The 13773-nt window shown below is 30.8% G+C and overlaps 1 protein-coding gene across 2 annotated transcripts; it reads right to left on the bottom strand.

Annotated features, from left to right (window-relative positions):
- Positions 1-702: 702 nt before the first annotated feature.
- Positions 703-13395, bottom strand: LOC144840049 (calcium-activated potassium channel subunit beta-3-like). Of its 2 annotated transcripts, XR_013611824.1 has the most exons (3): positions 12798-13395; positions 4347-5391; positions 703-4251 (listed from the first exon to the last, which is right to left on the bottom strand). XR_013611824.1 is itself a non-coding variant. In XM_078695683.1 (2 exons), the coding sequence occupies exons 1-2, from the start codon at positions 13182-13184 to the stop codon at positions 5110-5112; spliced, it is 669 nt and encodes a 222-aa protein (XP_078551809.1). In that variant the 5' UTR covers positions 13185-13395; the 3' UTR covers positions 4267-5109. The 2 variants fall into 2 exon arrangements, 1 of the variants encoding a protein (XP_078551809.1); XM_078695683.1 differs by lacking the exon at positions 703-4251 and having other exon boundaries at positions 4267-5391.
- Between the last annotated feature and the right edge of the window lie 378 nt (positions 13396-13773).

The raw sequence follows: 13773 nt of genomic DNA, 5'->3' as shown, positions 1-13773 counted from the left end.
ACTCGAGTTGGCTATTGTGTAGCAAGCAAGCATGGCATAATAATTATTGTCACCAGATAGAAGTACATTTCAAAACCAAACACAACAAGTATACCCATGTTAATGACAGATGTATAAACACTTCAGTATTTCAAGCCATAGGCCTAAATTGATTTTTTTTTAAATGAAACTTAATTGAACGACGATCAGAATAAAACATGGTGACGCTGAGAATATAATAATCTGGAGATTCTGTTTTTTAAAAATAAATCGATGTATCCTGAATGAGAAACAAACACAGGTTGATTAGGAGGATGCTAAATGAGGTTATTGTTAGACTAATATTGATGAATATCAGACCTAATCAAGATAAATTACACCTCGACGTACTCACTGCAGGTGCAATCTATTCAGTACGGCAAGTGGACGAAATTGGACGGGGTCACTAAACGGTCTACGACGGTCACTTTACTGATTGTATACAATATCTATATTTCTTTTTTAATAATAGGACGCAACGCAAGTAACCAATCACAAGCGATGGTTTATTCGAACTGTCATTATCACATACACGGAAGGTAACAGACTATTATATTCAAATTGATATTGTATTCTAATAACTGGTATAAATAGAAATCTGTCTGACCCGTACTTTATAAGCTTAATGTTACGCAAACAATTATTACGTCATTGGTAAATAAACAAACATATGAGTCTTTCAGAGATTTGAAAGCTTCGTTTATTCAATTGTTTCATCTGTGAACACTGGAAGACATTTCAACTTTTCACCAAAAATATGATACAATACGGACACAAATAAAAATGTTAACATAAAACAACTTTTTAAAAGAAAAACATTAAACAACACGTCAGTGCTTATGACTAAAAACGTTCACTACACTCAATAGTTTTCAATAGACAAAATAAAATTATTTTTTAAATTAACAAATATTTCTACCATATGCTTATTACCACAGTTGAGATAAACAAAAAGAACATAGTTAATCTATAAGTGTAATAATAGAAGTGAATCAGAGGAGTACTATCGGTATTTGATAACGCTTGTTGGACGCAACGCAACGACGTAGACGCAACGCAATTGAGTTGACCAATCACAAGCGACAGTCTGGATTATTGATCGCGTTATAATTGGTCAAGTTACTTTCGTTACCTCCTAGTGGAAATCAGGCTTAATGTGTCCAGTATCATTGGCAAATTCTGTAATAGAGCGTCACATAATTATGTATCACATGTGATGCCTGTATCATAGGCCATAAGCTTAACTTACATCTGATACATTACAGAAAGTCTATGATAGGCTACTGGACAATTGGATGTATTGAAATTAAGAGGAAAAGTGCTTAAGAAAAAAGGGGTGGTGTTACATAACAGTTACCAGAGGTTTAACAGAGATTTAGAACATCAGATAAAAGTATACCAGGTTTTATATATTACATTCAAACCTTTTTAAAAATCAAATTACACCAAAAATTGAATTCAGTCATATTATTATTAACTGAAACATTTGAAAGTAGAAAATATAGGCACTTTATTTATTGTATAGCAATACTAGAACATGTCTCCTGGTTTCAATTAAAAATTAATTAGTTAATTAATTAATTCATCATGAACTTAACAAGTCAATGAAGATCTTATGTTATTATTACAAAATACCTTAAACTACATGATATAAAAACAAGCAATTTTTACAGCATAAAAACATGTATATACAGATTCAATGATTTATGACACAAATCAACGAATTACTCATTTTTATTAAAGCGTGCAATTTAATTCAAATCTTTATATTTGAATTCGTTTATGAAGGAAAGTTTTCCTCCACTTACGATGGTATGCTACTTTTTCTACCACTTTATTTAGATCTTCAATAATGTAAAAATTATTTTACTGCAGTTACTGCAGTAACTACATTTCTTTACTGCAATAATGTATGATTTTAGTGTTTTTTCAATGTAAAAGTTTATGAGTAAAACTGGGTAAAATAAACAAGAAAAGCTTGCTAAATAATTGCAAACATGTTAAAAAGTAAACAAAAAATGTAGTTACTGCAGTAGCGCAATCTTGAAATTATCCTTAAACACACACACAGTATGTGTAATACTTAAAGTCAAATAATTTTATTAAAATTAAAATATTGGAAAAAAACCAGAAAGACAATTTTCCTGAAATATGAAACTATATAGTCCTAATAAAAATAATATTATTGAATAGTATTTTGAAAGACAAACCTTATTCATAACAAATAAATCAATAATATTTATATATTAAATATTATTATATTATAATCTCACTACTGAAAATGAATACAATATGTCTGTACTTTATCCTACTAAAAGAAAGAATATATTACTTTATTGCGCATTCCAAACAAAACATTAAAATGTCAAGGTATATGTATCAGAATATACCAAGTTTTTATATATAAAAATATAGAACATTATACATTGTTTAGTTACAAAAGTTTATTATTATTATTTTAAAATTTCTTTTTTAGTAGTACTCACTTCTGTACCATTTGATTATTCATTTTTATATATATTTATATATATTTTTAGCATAAAGCTCTGTCTACACTATCAAACTATTCAAAGTGTGATGTGCCCAAATACGGTAGTGATATGCCTAAATATGGTAGTGATATGACATCATCATATCCATATATGGGCACAAAACATTTTTTTGTCACATAAAGTGTGATAGTGTAGACAGAGCATAAGGATGGGTTTCAATGTACAGTATATAAAATGGTCATCTGACATTAAATTATGATTATTGATATTTTTTTAATATATAATTTTAAATTTTTGAGGAAAATAATTACTTTTTATATACCTTATACTTAAAATGATAGTACCTTGTAAAACTATCATAAAACATCAAAGTCAAGCTGAGCAGGAACATTATTGCTTAGAATTTAGATTTTGCGGTAGAAAGTCCTAAAGGACATTGCAATCACGTTTCATTACATAAACTCATGCATATTGGATGTTTCCTAATTAAAAACAAAGAGCTTCCGTAGCCGAGTTGAAACTTTGAGGAAGTTAATTAATATGGTTCATTACAGCGCTTGTTAAAATGATGCGGTATGGGAAAGAACAAACCTTTTACGCTACTGTACAGCGAATAACACCTCTGTTTTTCAGTAGTAGTCGCAGAGTGCAAACCACTCTCATTTCCAGGTAGTTGCAGGGGGTTGCAATGCAAATCACTGCAGTTGCTCTGAAGTAGTTGCAGAACAAACCACTTCCAGTCTCAGAAGTAGTTGCAGAGAGTTGCAATGAAAGCCACTGACAATTTTTCTGGGGAGTTGCAGTACAAACCACCTCATTTTAGTACAGTAGTTGTATTTTAAAATTTTGAATGAGTTATTATATATAGTAGCCATCCAAATACAACTAATTTACAATATATTTTTGAGAAATAAACAGTTTTGTGTTGATTTTTTTTTCAGGTAACAATGCCAAAATACTTTTAAAATCAATTAACACAGGTTGATTTATGACAACTCAAAACCCACTCCCATTTAAAATCCCCATGTTCTATCTTTTTTTCTCTATAAACAATAAATTGTCTAAAGAAATGCTTTACATGGTAAAAAGGTTTTAACCCTTCAACTATGACCTTCAGATCTGTAATAATAAAATTCTTAAAAGCCTTAAAAAATAACTACAATACTGATTATACTGTAGCAACAAAATAAAAGGCAAGGTATTGTTCACATCCATTAGTGATTGCTATAAAGTATTGAATAATTTACAAAGCGATTAACTAACAAAATAACCATAAACTGTCAAAAACTACAAAGAGAAACAAAATTGCTTTTAATTTTAAAAGCATCAATTTAAAATTGAATGAAAGACCAAATAACCTGTTATAAAAATAAATTTAGGCTATTATTGAAAAAATAATTGATGATATCAAAAGGCACTGGTAAATTTTCAAAAAATGCTAAGAGGCACTGGTCCCGGGCCATTGAAAACAAGGCACAAAGTTTGGATTTAGGGGTTTTTTTACACAGGAAAATGTTTTGTGCAAAGACAGTGTACACTCCCCACAGGGTGCCTATATTTCATCCCAACAATGTATGTTTTCCACATGTGTTCAGATACTATAAATTGATATATATCTTGAGATTTTGGGTGTAAATGGGGTACCTATTTCACCCCAACAATAATGCATGTGTTCTTCACAATGTGTTCAAGCACTATAAATTGATATAGATCTTGGGATTTTGTGTGTAAATGGGAGTACCTATTTCACCCCAACAATAATACATGTGTTCTGCACATGTGTTCAGACACTATAAATTGATATATATCTTGGGATTTTGTGTGTAAATGGGGTACCTATTTCACCCCAACAATAATACATGTGCTCTCCACAATGTGTTCAGACACTATAAATTGATATAGATTGGGTGTTAAAGGGGTACCTATCATCCCAAAAATAAAACGTGTGCACTTCACATGTGTTCAGGGATTTGAGTTTTGGATCTGATGTTTCTAATGAATATGGATCTTTTACCAAGGTAAACAACAATACCATGTGTACTCCATGGTTGTCCAATGACCTATCAGGATTAATGCGGACTTTTAGAGTAATCTACCACTTGTAAGGATTACAGGTTTCGCTCTGCTAGTCTTGAAAAACATCTTGTTGGAATTTTCTATAGCCTACTTTAATCGATATGCCTACTTGAGTTTTAAAGAAACATCTTTTTTAGATCATGGAAATGATGACAATTCTAGCAGATTTTGTGTACAGTGTGTATAACAGCTTTTACTGTTAAAACGTTATCAATAATTAATAAAAAAAAATTTGTTTTCTAGTCAATTTATAAAAAAGTTGGTTTAGTTGCTTACTTATCTGGATAAACTGATAACAGCTTTCTACCCTCAGCTGGATAGAGAAAAATTCCCTACTGCTAAAGTGGAACAACCCAAACCGAAAATTAGTACTCCAATAAGAGTATGTTTTAGTTTTTGATCAACATATTATTTTGATTGGGGACTGATCTTGGTTTATAAAAGTAGGCTAGGAACTAAATTAGTTATTATTATATTACAACAAATTTGACTTTTTAAATAATTTAAAATCACATTTTGTAAGCTAAAACCTTGTAAAAGGTACTTCTGATTTTTCATGTGCAACTGCATGTCTCCTTAAGGCATAGATGGCAATGACGGTGAGTATAAGTCCTAACGATGGCCACAGCATACTATGGATAACTTGTTGACGATTTGCAGTAAGGTCTAAAATGACCTCATTTGAACTTGGGCTGTGATAGCAGCTGTATGTAGCTCCAACTTCGTACTTATCTGCAAATGCGGAGGCTTCTTGATTAGGCTCATCACCGTAGTATTTGTATGACCAACATAGTGGGTAGGAACACTGCAATGAGAAAAAGACAATAAATTAGTAATTGTATTCCATTATGAACTGAATAGTATTTATTATTTTTAAGCCGCTATGTTATAATATCTATGCAATAGTACCTTACATGTCGTAAATGTCCAGGGTGTAAAATAATACAGTACTTTCAGCTACCCACATTTTTCTTGGGTGGTTTGGCTATTTTGAAATTAGGTTTGGCAGAAGACCTTAAAATAAGCTTTTTGCTGGGTAGAAGACTTTGAAGGTACAGTATGTGTTCCCGCCCTGCTCCACCCAGCACAATTACATCCATGAATGCCATGCCCAAAAGGTGAACAAAAAGTGAGCTCTCTCATGGCCCACTTACTGTAGTATTATACAGGTATTACCATTTTTAATGTATTTTTTTCTGTAACTATTGTTTATATAGTATTATATTATTATTATTTAACGTAGGCTTAATTATTTTAAATAAAATTTGGTTTTTCAACAAAATTAAGTTAATTAAAGTGTTAATTAATGTGTTGCAAAATGGCTATTGGTTAGAGGTATATACAATTACCATATTACATATGCACTTCAATTGACAAACATTGCCAACTTAATGTCTAATAGCTGAGTAGGCCTATCTAAAAATGCTGGTATTACTAAGCACGTAGACCAAAACGTTATAGCATTGATCATTTGCGCAATCAATGTTTAATACTTGAGTACCTACAAATACTAGTATTGCTAAGCATCTAGGCTAGAGCTCACTCAACCAATCAATTTGGCATCACCTAATGGAATGGTTAATTGTTATGGAGATCTAGATAATAATATCTTGTGTATTAATAACAGACTTTAACATTTACAGTTAATTAGCTAGTGGGTGGGTGTTGACAACAAAGATTATTTTAAAAACAATTTGTTGCATAAATTAGCATAAAAAGGATCCAGGGAAGGCACAAAGTGTTTCCATGGTAACAATACACAAACTGCAATATACTTTTGTATTTTCAAAATTTGTTATTAAAGATGTATTGTTCCCCCTGAAAAAATAATTCTTAAAATTGTTTTTGTAGAATATGCCATTATAATGTCACTAATAGTTGTCCACTTTGACCAAAAATTGGATCGAAAAAAAAATTATTTACTTGAAAAACCTGTAATTAAAAAAAAAAATTCAAATTGGCTGCCGGCCAATGTTTTTATTGTTGAATTTAACCATTTATTTTGTCATTTATCTTGTCAAAACATTTTTTTTTCTACAGAAGTGATTAACTTCATCAAAACTACAAAACCTATTTAAAGTCTTATAATTAATCTTCATTTTTAAAGTTTTTGGGGAACAATACATCTTTATGGGGATAGGGCGTTATGATGTGACCCATGTACTACCTCTTTAAAATTTGTCTTTGCCACTACTTTATAATAATTTGTCTAGAGCCTAAAAAGATAAATTGAAACATACAGATAGTCTTTATTATGAAAATATTGTAGCCATATCATTAAATTTGATCTTAATTAAATTGTCATTAGAATAACACTCTTTCAAATTCTCTTCAAATTTTCTTGGCTTTAAATCATTTTCATTACCGATATAGTAGGCCGGGCCTGGCTATGAAACTTGGGGAAGGGATGGGATTATATTCGGATTAAGAAGTCTTTTGTCTAAATTTACATTAAGAATTATACTTAGCATGGTATTATGTACCCGGTCATAATATTTTTGGGGGATGACTGCTCCCGCTGATGGCATAGTTCATGGACTATACCATTTGTGGAGAGGGGGATTCAATGAAAACTTTTATTTTTCAAGTTATATCTCGCTCTTTGAAAAGAAAAGGCTATTGTTGGTTTATCCAGGTAAGCTAGGCACAAAATAGACTGGAACTTGCAATGAAAAATAAATATATACACTGTATATATTTATTTTTCATTGCAAGTTCCAGTCACACAAATCTAGATGCACAATTCACTCACAGTACTATACTGTATAATACAGTATAGTACTGTGGGGGAATTGTACATTAAATTAAACAAAAGTGTTCCCCTTTAATCCCCCAGGATTATTGCGCAGTTGTATATTTTAAAATAAGCTACCAGCATCCAAAGTACATACAGTGTTTAAATACTCTCTCTGTTCACTTAAATAAACAATTGCATGTTTATCAAACGTTCAAATGAAATGGTACTAACTATTGTCGGAACTTAAATCAATAAATTTTATAGATTCTCATTTTGGAAATTTGCGTTGTGCACAAACACACGATTATTGCATCAACTGCAATTTGCAATCCGTAGAAGGTGAATCTAAGTAGCAAGTACGTTTTACTACTTTTGTTTAATTCCCATATACCATGGAGATTCTAAAATGTTTACATCAATACAGTCCTACTAAAGGGATCTTATTCTACTGCAGTAACTGCAGTACATAATTGTGTTTACTCTCTAAAACCGGCTTTATACAATTATTTAGCAAGCTTTGTTGATGAGTAGTCATACACACTGTTTATTTCATTAACTTTTACTGTTACAAACTAAAATTAAGTATAAATGTAGTTACTGCAGTAACTGAAGTAGAATAATGTTGACCCTTTATCAGTTTGTATATTTATTTGTATTATTTCATTTCAGTTATTAGACTTTGAACTTTGAATATTGAACTTATTTTAAAAATTAATATCATAAGTTAGGAATTACTTAATTACTAGTATAAAGTACAGGAATATTAATATACTTAGGTATAATAATTACTTACCTAAAGTACTATACAGTATTTTGATTAAATTAATAATTAGAATTATTAAGTATAAATTATATTAGATATTGGTATACAATTTTGATTTACTCTTTATTTTTAAGATCAGCATTATATTCTTTTAAAGGCACCATACAGTACAGTAAATAATAAATATTTTGATTTTAAGTATTGAACCTTCTAATAAATAAATATGTAATTTAAATCAAATATTTTTACAATTTTAATGAGTGTATTTCTTATGTGAATTATTTGATGCAGTATTATGTGTAGCTCTTTCCTTTTATTATTATTCTATTATTATTACTGAGATTGTATTAATTTAACATTTTATATATTGAACAAACGGTGTAGGAAGACGGATTTAACCTATCAATTTATATTATATTATTAACACTACTATATTTAGAAATAATACCATGAAAAATAAATATTTTGAATGCAGTATATACAGTATCTTTTTATTATTATTCTACAATTACTGGGATTGTATTAATTTTAACGTTTAATACATTTGAACAAATTGTGTAGGAAGACGGATTTAACCTATCAATTTATTACACTACTATATTTAGAAATAATTCCATGAAAAAAAAAATGAAAGAACATATTTTAATTGTATATTCCAGTAATTATTATGTCATCAAACAATTCTTTCATTTGAGGTTAAGCCCAACCAATACCGGATTTACCCCAACTTGACAAAACAATAACTTATCTTGCGGCCAAAACGGCAAGATCCCGAAAGCTTGACTTCAAGCGTAGATTGAAAACAAACGCATGTCTAGCATAAAGTAAACATCTTAAACAATGGGTAGGCTGCAACTAGTGTTAATAGAAAGCAATGAGGTTGAAATAAAGAACAATAGAGATGTTGCCAGCTGAACGATAGATGGAAGAACAATGGATGCCTAGCAATCCAGCAAACGATCAGCTTTCATTCCAAGAGGATCAAGTTTACGAATATCAATTAAAATAGAAATTAAGAAAGTAACTTAATACTGACCATGTAATAACTTTTATATAACAAAAGCATTTTTCTCTGCCTCTAGTCTGTAAGATCATTCACCTATTAAATGAGGTAATGTGAAAGGCCCTTGCCATTACAATTTATTAACATTAGTCACAATTAGTAATAATGTACAGTATTCTAATAGTATGATATCAGCGCTTGTCTGCTTATACTCTCTACTTTGTCCAACAAGTACTCTCACTTGCATTGGATGAAAGGCCAGTGTTGCCTGAAAGATCTGCTAATTTGATTTAGCTGTTTGCTTATTTTATTTTGTATCTCCATTGAGATCCAGCCACTGATACCCACAACATTGTTATTATTTTCAGTAATTTGGATTTATAGTATTAAAATACAGTTATAACTCTCTCAGTACCTAATATACCTTAATATGGTTTTCTAAAAATGTTGGTATACCAAATGAGTTTTTAATGAAGACAGGATTAATTAACTAAAAGCATTTGGAACCTTTTTTAGCCTTCAAGAAATGTCTTGATTTTGTAGTAGTTTCTGGTTTGTGGAGAGTCAGCCTGTTATTGGGAGTATCTGCTAAGCCCTGTACTTGCTATGCGCAATATACTGTATTGACGTAGAGCCAGGTATTTTCAAGAAGGAGAGGATATTATGAATCAGAGTGGGGGCCAAATGGAAGAAATGATTACATCATTATTTTTACTGTATCTTTGCATCCCCTTGCATTATAATTTCTAAATTTGCACCATATCATGTTATGAAATCGTTTGTGATATTAATTTAGTTAATGGATAATAAGTTTCTCCACTATTTAAACTGTCAGTTTTTAAATCAATTATAACAAAAATTAACTAATTAATCTGAATTGGCGCCAGTGGGTCTCCAAATTGAGACTTTAAACATACCTAGCGATGCATTAATAGACTGAGCTATGTGGTATGCTGGTAATTAATCGCTTAAATTAACTGCTAATTGGCGAGTACAACATCAATGTACAGTACACTATATACTGTACATTGTATCTCTATTTTCCTTTGTGGATCAGCGTTTTCTATTTTCAAATTAAGATTCTTCCAATTAAAAACCACTTTCAAATTGACATTGTCTGAATATATACGGGTGTATAAACTGTTTGTGCAATTGACTCTAATTAGAGGCCAATCTGATCTGATTTACATAACGATTCGGCAAACTGGGATTCGGCAAACTGGAGTTATCAAACTGGGTTTTGGAAAACTGGCCAGATACCGATCAATAATGTCTTCCAATCCAGAAGTAATAGATTCTTTACTTTGGGACAAAATAATAGCATGCAGCTGTACTATACTTTCTCTTATGTACACAGGCCTGTAACTATAGTTGTATTCACTGCACAGACAATCAATATAATACATTCCTATCTTCCTATCAAACTTTTTAAGCAGTTTTATTGTATGTTTTCTCTATTGGAGCATATACCTAGCTAACTTGTATGTATTAAGCATATTTTAGTATCCTTTCTTTGAAGAGGGGCAATTTTAATGACACTCACAAGGTAACGAGTCCTTAACCATTTGTTTATGTCAGTTGGTTATACCTGAATTAAAAGATCTAGCTAAACCTGTCTTGTTAACTATCACAAAGGACATACAATACGTTGTACAAAAATCAAAGATTTGATATCCGTTACACAATTACAGGAATTGAACAAAGAAAACACAACATCAGACTCATGAGTCATAAGAATCATCAATGCGCTTGGCTTGCAAAACATGTTTGTAAAAAACCCCATAAACGGATACAGTACATTGTTAATTGTTTATTTGCTCTGAAAAAGATTGTTTGCATATTAGCCTACAGTCGGTTAAGGTCTATATTTTTAATGATAAGATAAAATTAATAAATTAATCATAGCACATAATTAAATTCATAATAAAGCATTTAAAATGTGGACATAGATATTCAATAAAATTGCTTTATAGGTGGACAGAATACTGTACAATAACAACAATAATCAGGCTAAAAATAACCCGACAGCTATTTAACACAGTCTGTGATTGGCTAATTACTTTATACTTTCATCATCAATTTTGTTTAATAGAAACAACAAGTACAACTTAATTGAGTATTTCCTTTGCAAAGATACTTAGTTATCAATATTAATTAATTAACTTGTCACATAATTATATTTAAGAAATTGTGAATTTACTTTAATTATGGAAAATATTATAAACCATTCAAAATATTAAAACATGATTTTGTTGTTTTTTAATTTATATCTAATTAGAACTGTTACTGAATCACGAGGTATTTTTATTTTAAACATACTTTATACATTTTATCATAATATAGTATTTATTTTGTTTTAATTGAAAAAAAAAAGTGAAACTTTTTATTTTAATGGGAAACTATGTGACTGTGTGTACAATATTTACTTTGTTTGTCTAGCATATTATACTAAAACAATGAAATAACCCCATTTTGAAGATTTTTTTTTTAAAAACAAATAAGTTTTTTTTCTATTTCCAAACATGGTAATATGATTAGAGTAATTTTATGTGAGAGTTGAACAGGATACAATGGCCTCAATAAGCCTACCAGTAAAAAAAACCGTAATCAAATTTAACAATTACTTTCAAAACCACAATAGGGATTTTTTTTTAAAGAAGCTTGTTACTGCAGATAAGTCTACAGTTTTGAATTTATTTTTATAAAACTTTCCATTAAAACTCTATATAAAATTTATCAACAGGGGGATTAGGGCTAGGTATGGTCACTCCCTCTTATGACAGCTAAAGTGCTAACAATTATGAGGCACTTTTAGATATCTATTTTTGAAAGACTATTATGGTAGTACAGGTACCAAGTTTTTAACAAAATCCTGGATCTGCCTCTGGGGGTAGATGAAAGGAAATGGAAGGTGACAGAATTTGTTTTTAAAGACAATTCGCTCACATTAACTTAAATTCTAAAACATTTTGAACAGCTTTATAAAATAAGGAAAAAAAGTAATCCAATTTAACAGAATGAAATGTTGTTAATATCAAATCAAACTGATTTTATCAACTTCCATATCCGTAAATTTCTTCCGGGATATGTCAATACTACATCCTGGGTAAATGTATTCTGAGTGAGTTAGCAATTCCCCATGGATTCAAGATGTGGAAGAAAACATGATAACTTCTTTAATTAATGATCTTTCAGTGCCTCCTGACTTCTTTATCAACGCCCAGTCAGGAAGACGCATTTTGATAAAACATTCTAAATTAGGCCAATCTCAAATGATGCGTCAATCATTGATTTTTTTTTATGTAATGTTTATAAAAAAATGTTTAAATCTTGTCGATACAGATAGCAGTGTGCAGTGCATTAGTAAAATGCGATCTGAAGGTAAGCTATTGTAAACATCGCATCATTTAAATACAAATAAAACAATTGCTGATGTTACATAATATATTGCACAATATATAAAAAATCAAATAGTTAATTATATACAAGTTATATTTTTTTGATCTGATTTTTGTTTCTTTATCCAAAATACATTAAAATTAAGGTTGGGATCCCATTTGGACTCAACACAAGTGAGTTGTACAAGAGTCACTAGCATCAGTTCTGATGATCGATCGTTTCGTGATTGGTCAATTTATCATTAATATGTTGCGTCCAACTGGGAATCAAGGTTAAAAAAAGATTAATAGTAGTATTAATGTAACTTACTTTTGGTGTCATACTCCAAGTATCATCATCTTTGAAAACCATAGCGGAATGGTTGGCACCGTGTTCCACAACTCTTGCCCGGATCAAAAGACAAGGAAATCCATCTACTCCATCACCTGGTTCCTCACAGACATTGTTGGTGCAGCATTTATCATATTTATCTACCCAGTGAAGACTTTTAGTAGTACAAGTCGTCTCCTCAAAAACGTGTGTTTTTATGTAAGGCTTCACAATGAAAAGTCCACAGAAGCACAGAGACATTATGCAGCCTATAGCTAACATAAACAATAATGTTTGACAGCATATTAACATACGGAAGTACCTTCGAATGGCAGGCTTGTGGAGTCTCACACTAACCACCCTCACTTCGGCCTGTACTCCAGCCATTGTGCCCTAATAGTCCTGGTGGTCCGCTTCCGCTAGTCGGCTAAGTTTCTACTTCTTGTGATAAATTACAGAATATTTTCTTAAGTATCGTACTTAACTCCAATTATAAACAGTTTTGATGTACAAAAACTATAAAATAAAACTAGAAATTTGTGTTTGAAAAGAACAGACTTCACTCCTTATTCCAACCTGCCCTGGTCTGATGTTTTTAATGTTTAGATGAAATATGATCACACAAGTTCTTCCGTTATCGTTGGAGTTCAATATTGTTTTTTGACAAAAAGTTTCACCAATAGAGGGCGATATTACAAAAAAATGAAAAACGAGCTCCCGTTTTGTCAGTCAAGTAAAATAAGTACATACTGATCAGGCAGCAGTTTGACTTGTGTGTTCGCATGAGAAACATTTGTTTGGAAAAAAGTGCGGGTACTGACGCCCATTATCCTATCCATTTTATTAATTATTCCCCCAGTACATCAGCACATAGGAGCCGGTGGCGATCGGCCTGATCGTATTTCTTCAATACTGTACACGTATTTACATGTGTTTAACCACTTTTAAAGATTGGTTCCAACTAGAGAGATGTCTC

This window comes from Antedon bifida, chromosome 4 (genome assembly GCF_963402885.1).
Source record: "Antedon bifida chromosome 4, ecAntBifi1.1, whole genome shotgun sequence".
NCBI classification, from domain to species: Eukaryota; Metazoa; Echinodermata; class Crinoidea; order Comatulida; family Antedonidae; genus Antedon; species Antedon bifida.
The sequence above is the reverse complement of the archived record's forward strand: the minus strand, read 5'-3'. Positions and strand labels throughout refer to the sequence as shown.

What these genes read in the sequence shown, in the direction of transcription:
- LOC144840049 (XM_078695683.1), bottom strand. Translation starts at nt 13,184, where the DNA reads ATGGCTGGAGTACAGGCCGAAGTGAGGGTGGTTAGTGTGAGACTCCAC. An exon ending in CTTGGAGTATGACACCAAAA is followed by an intron (nt 5,392 to 12,797) that starts GTAAGTTACATT and finishes TTCTCATTGCAG; the next exon opens with TGTTCCTACCCACTATGTTG.